At 37.6% G+C, this 23,879-nt stretch overlaps 1 protein-coding gene and 1 long non-coding RNA gene across 2 annotated transcripts in view; both read right to left on the reverse strand.

Moving 5' to 3' along the window:
• The window catches only part of LOC102219781 (desmoglein-2-like), a 29,162-nt gene continuing 5,283 nt past the window's right edge, over window positions 1-23,879 (reverse strand). Inside the window, exons 5-14 of the mRNA XM_014474071.2 lie at window positions 23,576-23,730; window positions 17,415-17,549; window positions 16,798-16,980; window positions 8,245-8,690; window positions 8,013-8,155; window positions 5,887-6,108; window positions 4,421-4,663; window positions 3,417-3,547; window positions 2,954-3,235; window positions 1-1,957 (exon numbers count right to left, since the gene is read on the reverse strand). Coding sequence (XP_014329557.1) covers window positions 896-1,957; window positions 2,954-3,235; window positions 3,417-3,547; window positions 4,421-4,663; window positions 5,887-6,108; window positions 8,013-8,155; window positions 8,245-8,690; window positions 16,798-16,980; window positions 17,415-17,549; window positions 23,576-23,730 — 3,002 coding nt within the window. The 3' untranslated portion in view covers window positions 1-895. The remainder of the gene's footprint in view (window positions 1,958-2,953; window positions 3,236-3,416; window positions 3,548-4,420; window positions 4,664-5,886; window positions 6,109-8,012; window positions 8,156-8,244; window positions 8,691-16,797; window positions 16,981-17,414; window positions 17,550-23,575; window positions 23,731-23,879) is intronic.
• Window positions 21,181-23,569, reverse strand: LOC111609703. The gene is made up of 2 exons (XR_002753273.1): window positions 22,016-23,569; window positions 21,181-21,344 (listed from the first exon to the last, which is right to left on the reverse strand). It is a non-coding gene; the product is annotated as an uncharacterized LOC111609703 (long non-coding RNA).

Here is a 23,879-nt window from a genome sequence, read left to right on the forward strand (position 1 = left end):
TTGAACAGTAAACCATTTTTATTATCAAACTTGTTCTTTTGCTGCATCCAGTGTTTACAGAATGACAAGCATTTATTTCTTTATTTGAAAGCTCAACATTTATAAACACATTATAACCACAAGAGAACACCCCTAAATCTAGCATTTAGACTGTTTAATAAGAAAAAGAATTTAACCAACTAACAGAATGGTACTGATTAATAAACATAAATCTGAAACCAGACAAAATATTCAGTGTTCTTAATGAAAAAGAGTGTGAGTGTGTGTGTAAGACAGAGTTATCTCATCCCCGGACCAGATTAAAGAAACACAGCATGGATATTTGTAGACAGATAAGATGTCCCAGACAGCATTATGCTAACAAACAAAAACACAAGCCAAAAATTGCAGCAAATGAATATAATGTGCTCTACATGTTGGGATAAACCAGATGGGATTGGCTTTATGTCTTTGCTGTTGCCATTATTTTCAGCATCATACAAAAGAGAATTCCCATCACTGTTACTGTTAGCTATGCAATAATGGTGCAAGATTTAAAAGACCAAGGTTTATTTTTGATTTTGATTTTATAGATGTAAAGGTTTAGAGGCATTGTACCACCTTGAATGAGGCCTTACCAATACAGATACCTCTATTGGTCCCATTTAATTTAGGTTAGGAGAAGTCGAGTGCAATGGCAGAACCTTCTAACTACAATCAATTATGTAATTTAGGTAGTGAAAATTTAGAGGTTAAGATTATGGTATTTTAGCTAAATTTAAAGGGCATCAATTCAAATACTAACTGCAGAGCTTTTGACCTTAACATATGCCTTACATATGAGCTCCCATCACCGTAGACCATACCCTACTTGTCTGTTGACCACCTTACATGCATTATTTCTTAGTTCTCCTGACTATTGCACAACAGTTTTATGAATAGTACGGGTTGTACTGAGTGTGTTGGAAGAGGTGCGACTCTTAGAGCAACTGGACTCCCCAGCACTGAGGTCATGAAGGTTTTGAACCCCAGCGACTTCAGCTGTTTGGAAGACACCTCTTCCATCCTGAAGCTGCTGCCCTATGCTGCTTGACTCCCCAATCTTCAGCATTGTCTGACATCCTGACAGGTCATTTAGCATTGTACCACCTTGAATGAGCCTAGCCTCATTCCCATTTAATACTTTCACTGTTCCTACGGGGACCTGGCCTTCAACAACCATCATATTTTGGGCGCCAGAGAAGTTTCCTGAGTGGACCATGTTGCCAGTGGTTCCTTGGATCCCATTGCTGTCCACCAGAACTGCCCCAAGGCTCTGGGGTTGGGCACTAGGCATCATTGTTTGGCCTTGAACAATAACTCCCTGGGAAGAGCCAAAGTCAGTGCCATTAACCATTACCATGTGCTGAATGTTAGGGCCAGGTGTTTCAGCTAGTATCATGGCATTCTGAAGTGGCTGCTGAACAACATATTGTATGGGCTGCAGCATGGGTGCAGTGGTGAAATAGACAGGTTGTTGTTGGTTTACAACTAGCATCTGGTTCTGTGCCTTCCCTGTTTGCACTGAGGTCATCCCTTCCCTCACTGTGGCCTTGCTCTCCCTTATTTTAGCATGCTCAGTTGTTTTACTAGTTTTACTGATTAAAGTCTGCTCAGTTGTGGACTTAGCTGGCTGCACTTTGGATGGCAAGGACATCTCTTGTCTTGTCACCAACTTTGGTACTGACACTTGAATGTTATTTACAGAAGGATTAGGTAGAGGAGTATCCACCTTTGTTGTCTCAGTTTGGACTTTTTTACCTCCACATATCTCAGCAAGTGTTTTAAAGCTTGGTCCAAGATTATCAAGGAACTCCAGGTCATAGTCTTGTTGCAAATTGCTGCAGCAGCCAACGGAGCCAGCAGAGGAGCCAGTGCCTTCATAGTCAAACACCAACATGTGATCTTTTTGCACAATCTTCTCATCTCCACTAGCAAGCTGTAGGAAATTAAGAGTTTATTTGTTTTCACATTAACAATATAAAAATGAAAAACCAATCCTGACTTCAAGGTCTGCATATTAACCAAATTATGAAACCCTTTAATAAGCAAAAGAGTAGGAAAGAGAGAGAGAAAGAGAGAGAGGATGCTTGGAGGATGGAACTGTAATGAAAAATGTGTGTATAGGCAGCATGGTTAAAAAAAACATGTCAATGCAGATTTTACCAGCATTAAAAGAATGAGAAGTATTCAAATCATTTTCATTTTAAAAATGAAGTGAAACTCCAGGAATTCTGTATTGAAAGGTCTGATGATCCCAGCCTACACGCTCTTGCATAACTACTTTGTAATTGTCACTTAATCAGTGCGTTCAGTCTTTGGACGAATAAAAAGCGTTCACTGCTAAAAGCTTTCTTAATAGTTACTCTGATTAGAAGATCATCCTGATCTAAAACTGCAACACTGTTAAGAGGAACTTGGTATTCCCAGGTCTAAATTCTGACTTTCAGAACAAGTGGATCATTGCTCTGTTTACCTGCTCTTATGTTTGTCTATTTGACTAAAGGATGTATTAAGGAATAAAAAAAAAATACTTGACATGGTAGCAAATCACTAAGCTCAACCTGATTATTATAACAAATTCTGTTTTTGATGCCATTATATAGGCCTCAAAATGCTCTCAACAATAAGGCCTGTGATGCAGAGTTTGTTCAAAAATGTCCTCTGGTTAATTCTGTTCTCAACTAATAAAAGTGCTGAACTTCATGTACAGTGATTGCACTGTACATGAAGTTCAGCACTTTTATTAGTTGCAATGGGATTTATTAGTTTTGTACATTGGTACAAAATGGAGAGAAAAGATGATGGGAAACATTAGTATTGCAAGAGTAGCAAATGTTGGACCATGAACAGGAAGGATTGCAGATATTTGCCTTTACATTTGTCTTGCTGAAATGCAAATGATTAAAAATTTCTGTGAACATTGATTTCTCACCTTGTTGTTGTAGTATCCTCTCAGGTAGCTGTCTGGCAATGAGATGTCATTGAAACATTCTGTTGCAGCTCCTCCTCTTGACTGTCTGCCTTCAGACTCAAAGTGAGAGCCACTTTTCTCCCAATGAGACATCCCCAACAGTCCGTCTCTGTACTCACTTGAAGCACCTTGGTACATGGAAGCAACAGACTGCTCCATTCCAAAACCTGAACTTTGTACCATTTGTACAAAGTCAACGTCAGATTTTTGACTTTGTAAAGGAAGATTTTTGAAATCACTTTCCTATAAAGGGTCAAGGATGCATATTTTTTAGCACAAAATCTTTGTATATTTTTGTCAAATTAGGTCAGAAGCTCAATATACAACTTTCCAATAAATGTCTTTTGAAAACAAACAAATACTAGGTACAACAAGTGTGCTGCTCTCAAAAGTCAAGTCAAGCTTGTAAACATGTTTGTCTCACCGTTAGTTCTCCTTGGCCCTCAGTGTCGTATGAAATGAGATGTTGTTTTGTTTCATAAGGCATCTTAGCAAACATGTCGCTATAGGCTGACGGATTCCCACACTTGACCAGTATCATCAAAAAGGGAATAACTGAAAGACAAAAGTATATAATTCAATTAAGAGTATACCAACAGTATGGTCATGTCTCTGACTTCAGCATCTCTCTGCCAGGCTTTCCTACGATACAAGCAGACAGTGATTAAAGAGGAGCGGCTGTCAACAACAGATGGTGTAACCCAGGACATATTACTGTGAAGTGTAGTCTCAGCAGTGCACATATCCAACAATTAGCATTAAGCTTTCCTCTATCTTACTTATTAAGAGGGTTCACCAGTGCTATTTTGCCAAATATATACATTCTTACATCAGCTGTTGCTGACACTGCAGGTGATATCATCAGATCAGCTAGTTCTAAACTACAAACATCCTGTTTCAACAGTTTGCCAGATGCTCTACACAATAATACACAATGTAGGATTTACTTTATTCAAAGGATCATGAATACCAGGGTGAAAAGCAGAGGAGACCGGCCATTTGCCATCACTGCTCCTAATTGCTCCTGACATTGTAATTTACTTGTTCTGTCTGTTTTAATTTGTTATTGTTCGTATGTGTTTTTATCTGTGGTTTTATGAACACAACGGAGTATTTCCATAGCAGTTTCTAAAGTTCATTATAAATAAATTGACACTGACACTGAATGGAATTATCTTTATCATTTCATTTGTTTTGTTTTTTCTCAGTCATGTTTTCATTCTCATGCCTTGTCTTTTTGAAGCACCATGGGATTTTAATATGAGAAAGGGGCTATATAAAAAACTTGACTTCATGAAGTTTCTTCAGCTCGGAGCTAATTAGAGCTAAGCAGTGTGAGTTCTCTCTGACCATCTCACATCTGCCTCTTAAGCAAGGCCAAAGCTCATCATCAATCTTTCAATGAAATAAGTAGTGAGTTACACTCACGTAGTATGGCCAAAACTCCCAGAAAAAGAAGTCCAATGCCTGCAGGTCCTAATGCTGGTTTTGACCCAATCCGTTTAATGGTTTCTTTGTTTGAACAGTCATCTACTTCCGTACAGTCACAGAAAAAGACTGTCAGTTTTTGTGGTTTTGGACAGGAGAGTTTCTGTTGGTCTTCCACCACAAGCATCAGATTGCTGTGGGCAGGCCGCACATCATCAGATGTCGTCAGAACTACTGCAGTATCTGTCAAATACAACATATTTCACATGCATTATTAAAATTTTCACATTCTAATTTATCTTTAGTCAAGCGCAAAGAGCCTAACAGACATATACATTTCAAGAACATTTAGTTAATGAGTTAATGACACACAAAGTCAAATTTCAAACATTGTTTTAAATACAATTTATTTCTTCCCATTTGCCAAAGTTCAGCAGCAGTCAGTTACACATGTTAAATGCATAGCTTTTTTAGCATAGTTTTGTAAAATCACTTAGAAGGTAATAAAGTCTATTTTAACTGAGTCAACAAAAACCTGCCTCTCAAGGGAAAAGTGGGACTGAAAAGGATCATTTGCAGTGATGCATCTGAGAGTCTCCAAACCCAATTAGAGAGAAAAAGTCCAGAAGTATGTCAACAAAAACATGTAGGGGGATTGAGCTTATCGTCTGAGTAACAGAAAGTCTGTAAAGTTCAATCCAAATGATTAACACCTCTGGCTAATATAGGTTCAAAATTATCTTCTTTCAAAACAGACATTTGTTTCTGACTGGAAATGAGACAGGAGCTCTTAATAAATAATAAAACTCTACAAACAGAAGATCAGTTTTTATAGAAGCCTTTTTTTTAAACTCAGTGGAAAAAATCTTTGTCGCCACTACAATCAAATTGTTACACTGTTAAATCCTTACTGAAATTATTAAAAATAAAGCACAGAGTGATGAGCTTTGAGGTTGGGAGGCCTCCTTGTCATCACCCTAACAGATTTGTTATCAGACACATCTGTCTGATATTTGTGTGTTTATTTGTCTGTAATCATGAAAACACACATAGGTATGTGTGTCTAGACCAAAGTCTGGGCACAAAAGTGGTAAAAGAAGTGGGAACTACTGCTGGGAACTTGCTGTGAACACTGACTACATTACATACCACCTGCAGCCTTTTCTCTTTAGTATTTACCATCTACGTCATAACTCAGCATTCAAACATCTGAAATTATGTTACTTTGTTTTCAACAATGTCAACATGCAATCCCTGCAGTCTTTTTTTGTCAAAGCCCTAATCCTACTATTATCAGTTGAAAAGAAGTCACTCATGAAAAACATGTTTTCTATGTTGTTACTTTTATGAAAATCCTGTCATGGGGAACATGAAATTTATAAAAACATAACATAATGTGATTTTTATTAATATTTGCAGGATTTAAATTTTCTTTACAAATTATGTAGCTTCATACATTATCTTACCATTATAAGGCATCATTTTCCAATCTACTGTTGTGCTCCCAGGGAGAATGGAAAACTTAAAAGGTGGGCCATTAGGAAATGCATCTTCATCTTTGGCATTAACAATGATCCTCTTGTTGGATTTGCACACAGGCATGAAGTTACTGGTCAGCTCAGGGCAGTGGTCATTGAGATCCTCCACCTGGATGGCTACCGTGCCAGTCGCTGTTTTACTTGGCATTCCTGTAATCATAAAGCAAAAACAGTTAATCATTCAAGTATTAGTTTGCCCCTTTTTCTCAGTAACACAGTTAAGGAGACAGTTTTTGTCCTTTAAATAATGTCATATTTTTTCCACATTAAAGGAACATTTTCTATGTGTTTATTTATTGGCATTGTAGTGTTTCCTGATTTCTGTTTTTTATTTTTTCAGAAAAGTAAATGGAGTCTGAAGAACAACGAGACACAAAGTTAGAATCTTTAGTTAGTAAAATAGGACCATGCAATATGTAAATATGTATTTTTTTTTACTTATTTACCTTAATTTATCTTAAACACACACACAAATGATACTGTCAGTTATATATATATCAATTAGGAATGTTTGAAGATTTCACCATTTCCTTTTCTGCTGTTTATGTGGCTCTCGCAAAAAAAAAAAACACACACACACATTACATGTTAAATTTATTTATTAGCCCATATTGTGATGGTAACAAAATCAGCAGCAGAAGGTAGGAATGAAACAAATCATTAGCTGACGTAGAGATCAACCATTATGTCTAAAATAAAAAGGTTTCTTCCTGTTAAAGTGGAATATTTCTTCTCCACTGTGGCTGCATGTACACTCAATATGAGGGATTTCTGGGAAGTTAACAACACAATGCAAACGATTCTTTGCTCTAAAACTATTAACACTAGCATTAGGTCCAGACCAGGAAGCAGAGTTGTAGTTAAACACACCTTTCTACAGCTGTCTATTATTACCATTATTACCTCACTGAGTGTGTAAACATGTCATAACCAACCTTTTTTTCGTTTATAATTTACTAAAAGAATTATAAAAATAATATAAAAGTTAAAAAAAAATAAATGCAGATTATTGACCAGAAGATTCCTATCTTTAAAACCCTTATTAATTAATATCCCATTTTGTGATCCTTTATTTTGTCTCATAAACCTGGCTGTAGCAGGTTTATCAGACAACTGAGTCAACTCTTTTCTGCTATTGGAGTGTTTAATGTTTTCCCTAAAAACACTAGTGGAGGTCAGCTTGGCCATTTGCCTTCCTACACAATTCCACTCAATCCTAATTGCACTTCAGTGGTCTGACTGGACTTTCTCCTCTTGAAGTGGATTCCTCTGGTAGATTTTCTACCGGGCTAACCAAAGAACAGAAAGAGAAGTTGTGAACAATGATATCGATTTTCTGCACTGTTTTAGAATTGTAGTCTGCCTGTAGTTTTCACAATGGCAGCAGAAGAACTGAACTAAGTCGTTCAGTCTGAGCAAGCCACGCTACCGAAAGCTGAACTAACATCGTCAGCCGTTTCTTTCGGATCGGCTCTTCTCTCTTTGCAGTTAAGGATGGTTGTTCACAGTGCAGGCAATTCCCGATAAGCTTCTTAGCGTTGAACTGGCGCATTACATACGTCATGGACAAATGTTAGTAACAGGGTAAAACTGAAAACTTGAACAGAGTCCACGCCTCCAGGAAGCAATCGTTTCTCAAATACTGAGTCCACCTCTTCCAAACGGTCTTGGTATCATTGCTCTGGTTTCACACACCACAACGATTTGCTGTGCTGGTATTTACACCAAAAAGTAAACCAGAAGAAGAGGAGAAATAAACTAGAATTTATTTTAATTTCAATGAACAGCTCAGGCGTGAAAACACCATAACAGAACTGCTACAATAGGAAGATGGAAAGGATTCTTACTACTTTCTGCCTGTTGAACTTGAATAAGATATAATGCTGCAATTAACGTCATCATGACAATTTAAACTTACAGTGGGTAGATATTTCATAATTAGATATTTTTCTCATCTCAGTTTAAAGGAGCAAGGGAACAGGTATATTCTGGAATTCCAACTTAGTTCTAAAATTGTGTCCTAAAATGATAAACCTTAAATAATAAAACAGTACCTTCGGTAATGCAGAGTATTTCAGCCATGTACATCCCATTGACCAGGAATGGGGATTCCCTGTCAGGCATCTTGTTCAGTTTGATTTCAGCTGTCTTGGGGTCAATGCTGAGCCAGTTCTGAGGGTCTGAGCCTTTTAAATATCTATGCATCAGAAACAGAAAACATTTTATAAAATAAAATTGAAGCTGTAATTTAAATTTGATAAGCTTTGTGCTTGTGTATACACTTACTTGACATCCTCTGCTGGTTTCCCAGTATCTTTATCGATTGCAGGATATCTGGCAATCACTTTATTCACGTCGATGGGTGTTCCCTCCTTGATGGGGATAGATTTGACTTTGGGTTCAAAATGTGGTCCTTCTGGTTGGTTTTTTACATTGATTTTTATTGGATAGGTTTTAAATTTGCTACCCCAGGTACCACCAGCCCCGCTAGCACCACTGGCACCACTGGCACCACTGGCACCACTGGCACCAGTGGCACCACTGCCACTGGCACCGCTGGACCCACTGGCACCGCTGGACCCACCGGCACCACCGGCACCGCCGGCACCACCGGCTCCTCCTCCAAAACCTATATTAGCTCCACCAGCTGAACCAGATCCATCAACCAGTGGAGCTTTGTTCCTCACTGCTAGCGCCAGATTCATGTCTTTTACATCCTCAAAGTCAACAGGCTGTAAAAGGAACAGAAAAATAAAAACTTATTCATTCAGCTGCATGTGTGGATAAACTATATTTTCTTGTCAGTTGAGACTTATACAGTTATGATTCTTTTAAATCAATGTGCATTAGTATTTGTGTAAGAATTTAAGCTTCACAGTCAGAGTCAGAGTCACTCAATAAAAACAGGATTTTCTTTTGCAAGCACAGTTATTGTAACCTGACCAGTGACTGACCGCCTTTAATGAACTGTTGAAACCAACTGATTGTTGGTTTGTTGTTTTTATTTTGGCACCTTTGACGGTTCACTGGTGGGGGTGGGAGGCACAGCCAGCCCCAGTGTTTTTAGCTGGGATGGTGACACACCTGAGATTGATGAGTAATGCGTGGCGTGTTTGAAGCTGCTGCAGCAGCAGAGTTTTTGTTAAGAAAAAATAACTTAAAGTACGATGGAGAAAGGCTCTGGAAGGAACAAGAGTTCCAAGGATCCACCCAGAGGGGAGAGTCGGATGTTTTGGCCGGGATGAAGTTTGTTTTCTTTTGTTTTGATTTTTTGGAAAAACTGGCTGGACGTTAGAGGATTTTTAGGGCCGGCCCAAGGCATAAGCAAACTAACCAGTCATTTAAGCACTGTTGTTAGTTTATAAATCACTGAACGGCTTAGCACCACAATACATTAAAGATCTGCTGTTATTTTATCAACCTTCCAGACCTCTCAGGTTCCGGTTCTGGTTCTGCTCTGCATCCCCAGAACCAGAACCAAACGAGGAGAAGCAGCTTTCAGCATCTATGCACCACGAATGTGGAACAAACTTCCAGAAAACTGTAAAACAGCTGAAACACTGAGTTCTTTTAAATCTCAACTAAAAACCCACCTGTTTAGAATTGTATTTGAAATGTAATCAATTACAAATTTATTGATGTAACTTGACTTAATGATTGATTCTATATTGCATTGTGATTCTGTGTTTGTTATGATGTAAAGCACTTTGAAATGCCTTGCTGCTGAAATGTGCTATACAAATAAAATTTGATTGATTGATTGATTGATTAAGGCCCCAGGGCCACTTGGGTACCCTCAGTAGAGCGGATTTTTTTTTCTTTTTTTAGTAATAATTTCTGTGTCATTATAATATTAAAAACACACAATTTCACTGTGAACTGATTTGTTTTTACAATAATATATATTTGATAATGTATGTAGAAATCATTATTTTATGGATAAAAAGAAAAAATAAATTGCTCTTTGGGGCCCCCTGGTGGCCGCGGTAGGTACCTCACGCTTCGCATGTATCATGAGCTTCCGTGATTCCAGCTTCCGATTCGAGAAATGGCTAAAGGGCGATTCCACCTAATTTTTCACTACCTTCTGCATCTTTAATCGACTCTAGTTTAAAAACTACAACACCCATACTCTTCAAACCTGGTCTGGATTATTCTGCTCTAATAGCAGAATATTTAGAACCATGATCGTGATTTGTGAAACCTTTTTCTGATTTGTGAAACTTCAATGAAGGTTGATTTCACTACTTTTTTTTTGGATCTCTGTCATGGTATAACTGCTCAAATTCCAAAACCACAACACACTAGAAGTGCTGGAGTTAGTCCATTGTGACATATACCTATTCAGTCTAGAGATAGTCCAACTGGCCTGAAGGATTTTATCTATCAGGTGCTTTTGTTCTGTAAATAAGGCCATTACCTTATTAGTACCCTGTTAATGGCCTCAACGCATCTCACAGTTGCACAATTGTTCCTTAGACTTCGACTTCGACTTAGACTGACTTTGTTGTCATTTTCAATGCACAGGGTGTATACAGAACGAAATTTCGTTGCATACGGCTCAGGATAATGTTTGAGGTTCCAATGTTGTGAGTAAAATAAAATACAGTATAAAATATGAATATAAATCTAAATATAAAATATAAAGTGCAGGACTGACAGTAAAATAGAAGTTATTTAGCTCTGTACATGTGCAAGGTATGAAGTGGAGACCAGTTTTTGAGTGCAGTCCAGTTAAGAGTTCAGCAGTCTGATGGCAAGTGGGAAAAAGCTGTTTCGGAACCAGGTAGACCGGCACCGGATGCTGCAGAACCTCTTTCCAGAGGGCAGCAGGGAGAACAGTCCATGGTGGGGGTGTGAGGGGTCACTGATGATGTTTCGGCCTCAGGACACTCATCCTGCATCGATGGTTGACCTGACACTTCGCCCTTTTGCCTGAGCTGTGTGTGGAAGGTTGTTGCCGAAGCAGTTTCTCCTTGTGTGCCTTCTTCTCACTCACATGAGAGTTACCCAACTCTTTTGCAAGCTCAACCAGGAAGTCCACCCGTCTCTCCTGCACCCCAATGCATGCCTGATAAAGCACATGTGCATTCAGTGCTGCCATGTCAATCATGTTTGCCAGGTTTGCTGACCAGCTGTCACATAGTGATGGAACCTTGGTCACCCCCCGCAAGATAATGACTGAAATAAATGCCATTAGTTCTTGTGAACTAAATAGATGAAGCAGTCACCTATTTATCCTCCACAGCACAAAAGGCTGCATGCAAATTTGCATGTGCAAAGTCTCCCAGATCTCTTTTGCTTACACTTTTTGCATGATTTTCTTGAGGTGGATCAACACAATTAATTTGGTTAGTTTATTTCTAAACTGTCATTTTAAACCCACTTAGCTTTATTTAAAAGAAAAACATTACTAATTTCTTTTAGAAAAACCTTTGCATATTTTTTGAAACAGATTGTATGTTTTGCAAACTCTATGTACATTTGGCAAAATGACCTGGATAATGCAGCACAACATCATGGATCAGCTGCAAAAGGTCACATCTCTCCAAAAACACTTCATGTATGCTTCAAAACTAAACTGACTAGTTGTAGGTATCATAGATACCCACCCCCAACATGGACTATTCACACTCCTACCTTCTGGCCTGACGGTCAATGGCCACATTCACAATTGAAGAAGGGATGCTAATCTCAATTTTTGTATTCAGGGTCTTTTGACCCTCTATCAGGACTTCAGGGGAGAGGTCGAAAACCCCGGTAATGACCAGATAAGGGTCATTTTACATTTCTACCTTTTGGAGCCCAGAGATGGGTCGTCTGACCTGACCTGAAGAACATAGATACCCATCCCCAACATGGGCTATTCACACTCCTACCTTCTGGCCTGACGGTCAACGACCACATGTACAATAGAAGAATAGAAGAATAGAAGAATGGATGAATGGAGGCTAATTTGAGCCATCAGAGTCATCAGTTTGGACTCAGGGTCTTTTGGCACTGTTTCAGCAAGTCTGGGGAGAAATCCCCAGAAATCGAAAACCTAGCACTCCTAGTGCTAGACTATTCAAACCTGGACTAGATTATTTTCAACTAATAGCAGAATATTTAGAACATTGTTTTTTGATTTATGAAACCCTTTTTCTGACTTGTGAAACTTCAATAAAATGCCATTTTTGCCCCTTTTTGCATCTAGCTCATATTAGAACTGCTCTAATTCCAAAACCACAACACCTAGACACTTCAAACCTGGACTATATTATTCTGCTCTAATAGCAGAATATTTTAATCCATGTTTGGGATTTGTGAAACCTTTACCTGATTTGTAAAACTTCGCTAAAGTTTTGTCAAGAAAATCCGAGCTCATCCCACTTCCCCATGCTGGAGATTTAAGTTTAACAGTAATAATAAATAAAGTTATCTTTAAAATGAATCACTCAAGTGACATCTAGGCCCAACAGTAGACTTAGGTGTCAATAAAATAAATCTGGTTGTGTGTGTTGTTTTTGTCTCATGCAAACTTTGCTTTAATTCTACTTTTTTCTATCTAATCATAAGAAATCAGTCAGTCAGAGAGAGTCATTAAACAGGAAAAGCAGGTTTCCTGGAAAAAGAGGAAGTAAGTTTCCAGCCTGCAGATTTATAAAAATAGCTGAGACTATTCCTTATTTTAAAGCATGAAAGTTTAAAGAATGAAATCTAAACATTTTGAGTAATTTGATAAGATTCAAAGTAAAATACTTATATTAATATTGGTTTACTTGTAATAATATTTACACGTACATTTGTGGGAACACTTACAAGAAAAACAAGTAACTGTAACTTTGGTATCAAATAATTAGAATCATTGATTATTCTTGGTTTCATTTTAGAAAACATCTGTAATAACTCACATTAGGATTATAATGCGAGTAATTAATAAGTTATGGTTATAAAATTATAAATGAATGCTAAATCAGAGAAGCTAAAGAAAATAAATGTGATATAAATGTGATTTTGACATTGAACTTGAAATGGTGTAAAAAGGTGTAACTGCAATTAAACATCACTGATATGTTGTAGGTAGATGGTAGGTGAAAGGTGAAAGGTTAAGGGAGAAAGGGGAACTAACAGGAGAGCAGAGATAATCAGCGCCTTATTTGGAAACAGATTGAACAACGTAAACGTTTCAGAGAAAAGGTTGTGCAGGCAAGGGACACAGGAGGTTGAGCAACCCTGAGACATTAGCACAGACATCAGGAAATGTCTGTAAGACAGTGATGGATATGAGATCATCTGTCTAAGCAGACAGCCAATGAAACCCTATAAAAGGTGGGTGCAAAAGAGGAACCTTTGGTTGGATCCTCCGGGCAGCTTCGAGCCAAGAGATGGACAAAGAACTCTGCAGCTGAAGAAGAGCCGGGGCCACAGAGCCGAAGACTGTCCTGCTTATGGAGACCAACCCGTCAGGCCCACAACCTGTGGCTTTGAATCGCACTTCTCTCATCAGCTGGGTTCAGACCCCAAAGACAAAGATGAAGACAAAGACAAAGGCAAAGACAAAGAAGAAGCTCATCAGACCTACAGAGATTCCTGCCTTCGCCGATCAACATCTTCCTCCTGCTGCAGCACCTTCTTCATCATCAGGCCAGGTCTGGGGTTCGAAATGCCAAACTCCGTCCGTCTCTCTCAAAGGTTCCCTTTTTTAGTTCTCAGTGTCAGCAGTAGGGAAAGATAGACTAGATGACTGATTTTACTTATTTGATTATTTCTGCTACTGAATTAAGCTGTACTGACCCTTGCAAAAATGCCTTACTAATAAAATATTTAGCATAAAGAAAATCTAAAAGATGTTGTGGACATTCAGTTAATGAGTCACCTTAAAGTTCTTTGATGGTTGTAAAATAGCTGTGATGTTTGATTCTGGAGAGGAAAAAGTGGAAAATGTTTTTAGGTTGCTGGTAGCCCAAATGTAAAACATCATCCTTGGGACTCGCCCAGTCACTAAAACCTACCTGGTTCAATAACAAATGCACGTTGTAAAATAGAGAACGAGCGACCGTTAACAGGTGTGCTCTGTGAAACTAGTTGGCTGTAGGCTGCTCAGTCTGGCTAATTCACAGGAGGAAGCAGGGTGGGACACCTGGATGTAGGCCGTCAGAAAACCAGGTGAATCATTTCTCAAAACCAGCTTAAACAGAGTTTACTTCAGTTCTGGACAGGGTAAATCCCAGCAGATTTAGGAAACTCAATTAACCCGTTAGAAGGAGAGCTGGTAGCACATTTCCCCTCTCAGAAGAGGAAGTACGAGAGTGAGAGAGTAGAGACAGAAAGGAGGGGGGGGTGTTGCGCAACAACAGTTTAGATTGCTATTCACACTTGTTCCATGCATTTTTTTTCAAATTCAAATTCAATTCTAATTCAAAACCACTTTATTTATCCCAATTTGAAATTAAATGTTGGTGTAACTCATTAATTCTTCAAATAGTTATTGTAGATGGTGATGGCTGTTGGAAGGAAAGATCTTCTGCAGCAGTCTGCTAAGTGAAGTGAAGTTTCACAAATCAGAAAAAGATTTCACGAATCCCAAACATGGTTATAATTATTCTAAATCGCCTTTTAGCCCTTTCCCGAATCGGAAGCTAGAATTGGAAACCAACTTCAGCTTCGTGTAATGTAATGTAATGTAAAATATTTGTAAAGCTGCTAATAGAAAATTTGCTTGATAGCGACCTGGAACGGTTCAGTTCAACAGCCAAACATAATGCTAGGGTCTTTGTGTTTGTCTGAAACTGAGTTTAAACTTTAAATGAACTGATTCTCATGGTTGGCTCTGTATATTTCGGACGTATTTTTGGCTTCAAAACACTGAGTTTGATAATGTTTGATAACGTTTAATAACAATAATTAAAACTTCTCAATGTTTGACATTGTCTAGCAAAATGTTTTTACGTCAGGCTACATAGCTGCTACATTGAAGAGATACTCTATGCTGCAGTTGGGGATATGTTGTTTGCTGCAGAGCAAAATCATTTTGTGGCTAAAACAAACATTATTTTTACATCAACTTCTAAGTTATGTGAAACTTCTGTTAAAATCATTTGAAGGCTCAGAATCAGTCCAGTACCAATCAACATTCTCAGGGGAGAAAGACTCACCTGGAATAAATTAAATGTTTAGCTATTGGAGTAACGCTTAAGAAAAATTAATTTAATCAAAGAATGTCATGAATGTGTGTCTAGAGCTGCACCGATTGCAGTTTTCTGGCCGATCCCTGGTTACCGATCTTTAAAAAGCCTGATCTGCTGATTTTGATTTTGGCTGATATGAATTTTTTTTTGTCTGAAATCTTGCTAAATATAGCAAGAAAGTTGGTGGGTTGGCAACAATGGGGTGAATATTGTTAACAGGAAACATTCAGACCTGACCTGGTGGGCCGGTCTGTCAGCCAAACCTCTCACTGCAGAGCAGAAGAGGACAGAGATGATTTATAAACCTTTGCTGATGAAGATAAGATCAGGGGATAAGAAGGGCTTCACATGTAAGTATCAGCTGATCATGATCCCCCAAAATTAAGGAAATCGGCACCCAGAAATCAACTGGTCGATAAATCAGTTGGCCAATAAATGTATCCTACATTATACATGTACATAATGTAAACAGCACTGCCAGAGATGCAATAAGTTTATAGTAGGTTTGTGAATGATCTAATGATCGGACTGCTGATTGCAGCCGGTCCACATTATTAGCAGAACTAGAGGGCCCCAAAACCACATTTTGCTTAGGGCCCCATGGAGGCTTGGACCGGCCCTGTACCTACAAAATCACAAGTGGTGCATTTTTAGGAAAAGAGAAAAACTATATATATTAAGAAAAAATAACTATTGAACAGACAAACTATTGTCTGACGGACGAAGGATCGTACAGGCTTGCCCTTCTCAACGGATGTCAGCTGGTTGAGGAGCGCTGATCGGACATATAAGCCCCACCACACTGTGTGTTCTGTCGGGTGCCCGTTTTGTTTCTTTTCTGTTTTCCTTTTGTTTACATCAATATGTACCTGGCCCTACTCTCCCGTAACCAGTCAAAAGAAGAAGAACAAGCAAGGGTGAGAGTAGTGGTATGTAACAATAGACACATGTGACATACAGAATAACGCTTCTTTTGGTAGCTACATTTAGAGAAATTATGTTTCAAATACATCATTAATTTTGAGAAATAAAAGTGACTTAGTAGAAAACAAAAGTAGTTGTGTGATCACTTTACCAGTAATATATAGAAATACACTCAGTTTAGAGACAAACATGGTAGCATGACATGTTTGTCAAATGTATCCGAGTGTGTGCTGTGAATGGTGATATGTTGCAGTGAGTCAGGAATTTGTGTTTGTCTTGAAAAGGGACGTATACTCGTGAATGAAGGATTATTATGGGCATTTTTAGTTATGCCCAAAATTATTTATACAACTAGCAAATTTGGGTAAAATATGATTTTCATTTAACAAATAAGTTTGTCCTGGACAGGAAATGAGACCAGAATCCAAAAACAATGTAAACAGAATATCAATGTAGATATTGACATTTTATGAAAAAAGTATCTTAAAAAATAATTCATATCAGTCTATAAAAGGTGGCCAATAAGACAATGAAATCTTTATTGGCTTTCCAAACCTTTAGCTCCCTCCTGATTCTCTATTAGCTTCATGTCTTTACTCTGGCTGGGTTAATCCAAAACACTAAAGTTATTTCCACTCACAGGAAACATCCCAGTCAAATAAAAAAACAACAACTTTTAATTCCTCAGGGTTGTGAATAATTTTGGCCTCAACTGTTTATCCTCTGGGTAAAAAATGTATGATACCTTTTCAAGAAACAGGATGCCCTCGTTGGTGACGGGATCAGTTTTTATGCTGAAATATCCATCTTCATTGCCTTGGACGATTTCAAAAACAGCTTCCCAGTTGTCCATATCAATGTCCAGATCCTGTGCTTTGATCCTCATCACCTCAACACCAGATGTGTTCTCTTCAATGTCTCCTTCATACTGTTAAAAAAAAGAGTAAAACATGTTTTTATCCAGTAATATTTGTACAGTAATCCAGTAACATTTCTTAATCAGAAATTCTTTGACTTGAATATGTGAACAAAAAATGTTGGCTTAGATTTTCAGTTATTGTCACAGAAGATGATTGATAACAAATAACTGTCCTAAAATATCAAAAATCATCATGTTCTTAGAGTGAACCCATCTGTTTAGGTGTTGCTGTCAAAAATGCTAACAGGAAGAAGGTGGTCATGGTCCCACTGATTGTAAGAAGCCTGACATTAAAGGAGGAAATATTTTGTTACTGAACCACATAGAGGCAGTAACATCAATACTGCTGTCCACTCCACAACTATTATAACATCTGAAAACCTCAATAGCAACATGTTCTAACTGTTCCAATATAAATGATAAAAACTAAATGAAATATTTACTGCTTCTTTTTCCAAAGTTGGGGGGTTGTCATTCACATCCCGAATGTTGATAGTGACAGTGGCTGTTGCAATGTGTCCCCCTGATGCACCGTACATATCTTGGCCAGTCACTGTCAGCAGGACTGTTTTATCTTTCTGAAAGAAAAATATAATTTATTGTTACACTAACAAATCAAATGCATTTATTTTTATAGCACCATATATACATAAGGCCATCCAAAGTGCCATACAAAAAACAAACAAATCCAAATGTAATCATAAATCATCAGCGCTCAGGCCAACAGACACTCTGATCAAATGGTTCTGTAAACATAATGTTTTAAGTTCTGATTCAATGGTGCTGGCAGTTTCTGTTAGTGGCGATTCTATTCCAGTTTTACGGGTGCTTTAGCTTTAGCACCCCTAAAACTGTATCTCAGCACCCCTGAATAGGGTTGCCACCCATCCCGTAAAATACGGAGTCAACATTTATTCAGAAATGTTGATATATTTTATTTTATATTTAATGTATTATTTCACTAATATTTTATTAATGTGGTTTACCAATTCGAATAATCTGACTTCCTATCAATGAAGAAAAAACATGCTAAGCAAAAATGCACCAGACCCAGACCTGCAAGCCAGGGGCGGTTCTAGATGGGGGCCAAGAGGGGTTTTGTAGAAATTACACTAAATAAATGTCTTTTTTAAATATTCAGTGGAAGATATTTTTTAAACCTTCACTATTTTATTTTTAAGGTATTATTAAAAATACGTTAAAATTATTTTTAATAACAATTTAATGAATCAAACATTATAGTACTGCACTTTTAGCTGCTGTATCAAGATAGGATCACTCTTTCCATCTACCAAATCAGGGATCTGCAACCTGAATTTCTGGAGACACAAGTGGCTCTTTGGCTCACATTATTAAATGATGAAATATTAATATTTGTTTAATTCTTTTTTAAGTGTCTCCATAAAAACACTGTCTGCACTGGCCCCCGTGGTAAATTTGGTCTAGTACCAGCCTCCAAAGAAAAGAGTAAAGACCATTATATATATAGTGTATATATATATACTGTATATCTATCTATCTATCTATCTATCTATCTATCTATCTATCTATCTATCTATCTATCTATCTATCTATCTATCTATCTATCTATCTATCTATCTATCTATCTATCTATCTATCTATCTATCTATCTATCTATCTATCTATCTATCTATCTATCTATCTATCTATCTATCTATCTATCTATCTATCTATCTATCTATCTATCTATCTATCTATCTCTCTCTCTCTCTCTCTCTATATATATATATATATATATATATATACATATATATAGAGAGAGAGAGATAGATATATATATCTATATATATATATATATATCTAGATATATAAACCAGCTATAAGGGGCCAGACTTGTATAATCAGCACCTTTATTCAGATGCCAATTTGCAATGCAAAATATTATGCTTAGTGATTTTTTGCAATGGGCAATCTTAAGTGGCAATGCAGTATTTAATTTAGAATTATTTTTAGATTTATGAATGAAATTGTGTACAGTATTGGCTTTATTTATTTGAAGAGTATTTTGTAGTTCTGTACAAAATGTTGTATAGCCTATGTGCAAAATATTTGGATAAATAATGGGTTAGTCTGATCCCGGTCCTTAGCCTTGTTAATTACTCTTATTGGTCTTTTTTGAAGTTTGATTAGTGACTGTTGTGTTGTTTTGTAATTAATTTCTCAAATCTCTCTGGAGTCACTTAAATAAGGTCAAACTAAAGAACAGTGCAGAATGTTAGGCTGTTTCTGTGTGAATAGAAAGGTGTTTGGTACTGAAACTATGATTGTCTCACTTCATGAACTGTGAGCTGAAATATTAAAACCTCGACTCATCATGTCTACTTTTCCATAGATGGACATTCATTCTTGTTTAAAGAAAAAAGGCCAACAGCCACAAAACATTTAGATAAAAATAAGGGAGATGGAATTTCTAAGTAAGATTTTCAAATAAAGTTCAGGTTAATGACTAGTTTTCACTAGTCATTAATCTGACCTTCTACCTTGATAATAAACTGGTTTTAGGTTTATTAATCCTATAAATTTAGTAAAATGTTCTTCAAATGACTGGAAATGCATAGTTTTGAGTAGATTTTACTTTAATTTCCAGGAGAGCAGACCCCACTAGGACTGTGTCTCTCCACAGCTGCTAGTGTCTCATTAATGTTTCAAACTGAGTTTATACACCTCGGGGGAAAAAATCACTTTCTCTGATTTTACCCTTTACTTACAAGTATATGTTTGAGTAAAATGAACATTGTTCTTTTGTGCTATGGATTACTGACAACATGTCTCTTAATTTTGTTTGTGAATTTATGTAAATAAGCAGTTAGATTTAGAAAACTGCACCAACGAATATCTTCTCATGGGTCTTAGCCCTGCTGGGGGCTAAGCACCCCTAAAGGTCAGATCCTAGAATCGCCCCTGGTTTCTGCACATCTCAGGCTTTAAAGGAAGTTGGTTCCAGATCTGAGGAGCATATGCCCCTTTTCCACCGGCTCTACTTCAGCAGCTTGGCTCGGCTCTATTTCGGAGTGACCGCTTTTCTATCGGCCCGACTCGGCTCTGAAGCAGGGTCCGCCTCCAGGAGTCATGTGCTGTGCTTTTGTTTTTCTGATACAAAAGAAGAAGAGAGAGCTGAGCTATTTTTTATAGTCTGATTATGATTTTTCTGAGACTTCAAGAAAATGCGAAGTGGGAGGAAAGCTGCGATGTGGTGAGGAGGACAGCTGGTCTCTGCCTTGTACCAGAACAAAAGCAGGTGGCTCTGACTGTGCAGATGAGCTAACGACGATTTTTGTATTAAACTACTATAAAACTTGTAATAGTGCCAAATATACATGCGCTAATGTTAGTCAGGCTGTTGCAAATAACGTAATAGTGTCAGAATTCATTCATAATATAATTCAATGTGTTTTCAGATGTTGGTGAACTGCCGCTCCAGACCATCATTCTTCCTGCAGCCTCTGAGTTGTAGGATGTCTCATCAGTTTCCGTCTTCCTGACTGTCCGTCAGTGTTTACCTTCAGGATGTCCAGAGACCTTCACCTTTCTGGAGCAGGAATCACATGAGCTCAATGTGCTGATGAAACATTTCTAACTTAAAAAATGTGGCTGATGTTCTCACACAGTTGAAGTGCATTAACAATCTGTTGTTTTTAACTTCAATATGTTTAATTATAATTCATCTGATGTTCAAGTTATACTGAGAACAAATAAAGCTGTATTCCTTCTAATCTGACTGGTTGTAGTTTTAATCAAACCTTCCATGTTTTCACATTTTGGTCACTAAGAATTGATTGGGGGCTTAAAAGTTTAAACTCAATCTTGTTTATCACTAATTAAGGTTAGAGGTTTTGGACACATTTTCTTACATTGAAGATTCTCCAGTAAGTCAGCTGAACAGAGTGGATATAAGGATGTTGTACAACATAGAAATGAACAAACATGATTTGTATTTTGGGTTCTTGTTAATAGCAACCCTGATAATAATGTCAAAATGTTTGGTTTGCTGAATAATGTTTCACTTTTAGATACCTTCATTGGTAATCTACAATGTTAAGTGTCAATGACAAATTTACATAATATAATGTTATTTTCACTCTGTCTAAAGTCCCTCACATTTTGGGAGGATTATATTAGGAACTTGATGCCAAACAAACTACAGTATGTACAATAATGTGTGGAGAGAGTATAACAAAAGAGACTTTGTTCATTGAGACACAACAGCTTTTATTTTTCTTCTGTTTGCCTCTACCCTCTCCATGGAGCGCTGCCATCTCTGCTGGTAGCTGCTTCCCCTGAAGGAGATCCAGTTGTTCTGACAGTTCTCATCGTTCTCCATCATGTCAACCATGTTCCTCTTCTTCTGCTCCCTGGGAAAGTTTACATGACATGTTATAGCTTGTAGCACATAAATGTAGATAAATAACACAGAGTTACTAATGTGGAAGTTACATACACAGAAGGAATTATTTAAAACAGACGTTTCTTTATATAAATGCAAACATTTTTTTTTACCATCCAGACATAGAGAATTATAAGTAACTGCAATAGTTTTGTAAATTTAAGACAAAACATGATTACTTGTAAGTTTTAGACTTATGCAGACATACAGCCATGGATAAAATACAACTATCGTTTTTTTCAAGTTTATTGTTTACTTTTATGTCCTCTATAATTAATAGTTCATAACCGTTTACTTAGAACTGATATGTAGCCATTTTACAATACAATAATAGGATATCATATAACTTGTTTTATTATCTCACAATGGGGGAAACTCCAATGCAACAACAGTAAAATGAGAAACAATCGAAGCATGTAGATTCACGCAAAAACATAAAAACCAAATGAAGGCAACATGCTGTACAATATTGACAGTTATTTATAACTGAGGAATGTGAAACTGAGTATCTAAAGAAAATGCGCATGTTGTGTTTGAGCAATAAAAACACAGCAGACTTTGTGTTTCAAATGTCTTCCATGACTGTATGTAGGCGACCTTAACTATAGTAAAAAGCAGACAGATTTACAAACTGCTCACCTGGCTGGAGATCAGCAGCGGCATTAGCTGCATCTGAGTCGGTGTTCACCGTGGGGCTGCGTGGGGCTGCGTGGGGCTCCGAAGCGGCTAACGAGACTTTCCATTCTCTCCACTACATTAACAAAAACGACTCATTCCTCACTGCTCCATCGAGCTGCCGCTGAATATTGAAATCCGAAGCAAAGAATCTCTTAGTTCACGGCTTGTTTGTATCTTCCATCACTTCCGTGTTGTAGCCAGTTGGAAAAGTCGCGCCTTCGTTTTTCTTCTCTCTTTGCTGCTCCGTCTGTCCACGCCCACAGCCAATCAGTGAGCAGGAGCGAAGCTTGCGTCACCCACGAAACCAGAACAGGTGTTCTGTTCATCTGTGCTAACCATAAATCCGTCCTACCTTGTGGTAATCCGCATGCGCACATCGACGCTACGGCATATACTGCTTACACAGCAGATTTTTAATTAAAAAAATAAAATAAAAAAAATAAATAAAAAAGATCTCTTATAAATACGTCCTACCTGTGGAAGTATCTCGTATTTTACTTCATCGAAGATTATGGTAAGCTTTATTTAATTTATTTTATACATGGTTTTCGTTAAACTGCTGTATTACTTCCTGTTTTTAGTTAATATAGTTATAAATGACTTTAGTTTGACGTCTGCAAAGTCGTTAATACTATAAACAAGTCGTTGTTTGGCGGTTAATCAGGACAAAATACGTTGTTTTGTGAGTTATTTTGTCCCTATATTTTAAAATATTTTTAGTTTAATTACACTCTTTTTTTTATTAAACTTTGCTAAATAGACGTTGGTAGCGATACTATGTGAGATTGAAGCTGTGTAATAGAGGTGTGTTATTAGTGTAAGCATATCCTATCATTTCAGGAGCACAGTGACATGCGCAGTTCGGTGGACACGCTGTGGCTGCGCTGCATTTGATAACAGACATACAACGTATTAATGTGCAAAACAGAGTTGCGGTGATCTTTATTTGTCTGTGTTTACTTCTAATAAAAAGCACCGACAGATAGACTTAGCTATCTATCCGTGCTACGGTAGGAAAATCTGACGAGGTAGCACTGATAGTCAGAACACCGGCCCGGCTGGACCTGCTCGAAGGTCCTAAAAGCAGGGCCAGCCCCGAAAAAAAGCTCTGAAAGTGAACTGAACCCGAGCTGAGCCGGTGGAAAAGGGGCAAAAGTCAAATGGGATCCAAAGTAAAAAGACTTTTGTGACATGTGAAGTCATTCAGAAATTAAACAAATCTGATGTGAAAATGTATGGAATCAGTTGCAGAAAGCGGTCCAACAGAATCAAGAGATGATGGCAGACCTTCTGAGACTGATCCCTGGTCAATGCCGAGTCCCATGTGAGCAGCAATCAGGGAAATGTTTTCCTATATCAAAGCAGCTGTTCTGGTACTAATCGTAAAGACTTAGATTTTGAAACAAATATATTTCCCCTGCTAAAAGTCTATTATGTTTACCGTACACACAAACATACACGCCACATCCGTAAAATATCAAAATAATAGGAAACAAAGGCAGCTGTTGGTGGAGTTCATACTTCTCTGTCCAAGACATTGTTGACAGAGATTGTGCCATCTTTGGTCATGGTGAAATAATCACGAGGTTCCTGGTGTTTGATGACGTAGGCGATCTTAGCATGATCCGTCGTGTTATCATCTTTATCAGTGGCACTAATTGTGATAACTGAAGTCCCTGTAAAAACAGTTTTAAATAAAACCAAAGTGACAAAAATGGTTACTTTTGATGATATTTAGTACAAAAGTTGACCATAATAAATGGCTTTAGTGTAATAATAATAATACATTTAAAATGGATTTAGAACACTGATTCAAAAGTGCACC

Source organism: Xiphophorus maculatus, chromosome 9, assembly GCF_002775205.1.
Source record: "Xiphophorus maculatus strain JP 163 A chromosome 9, X_maculatus-5.0-male, whole genome shotgun sequence".
NCBI lineage: Eukaryota > Metazoa > Chordata > Actinopteri > Cyprinodontiformes > Poeciliidae > Xiphophorus > Xiphophorus maculatus.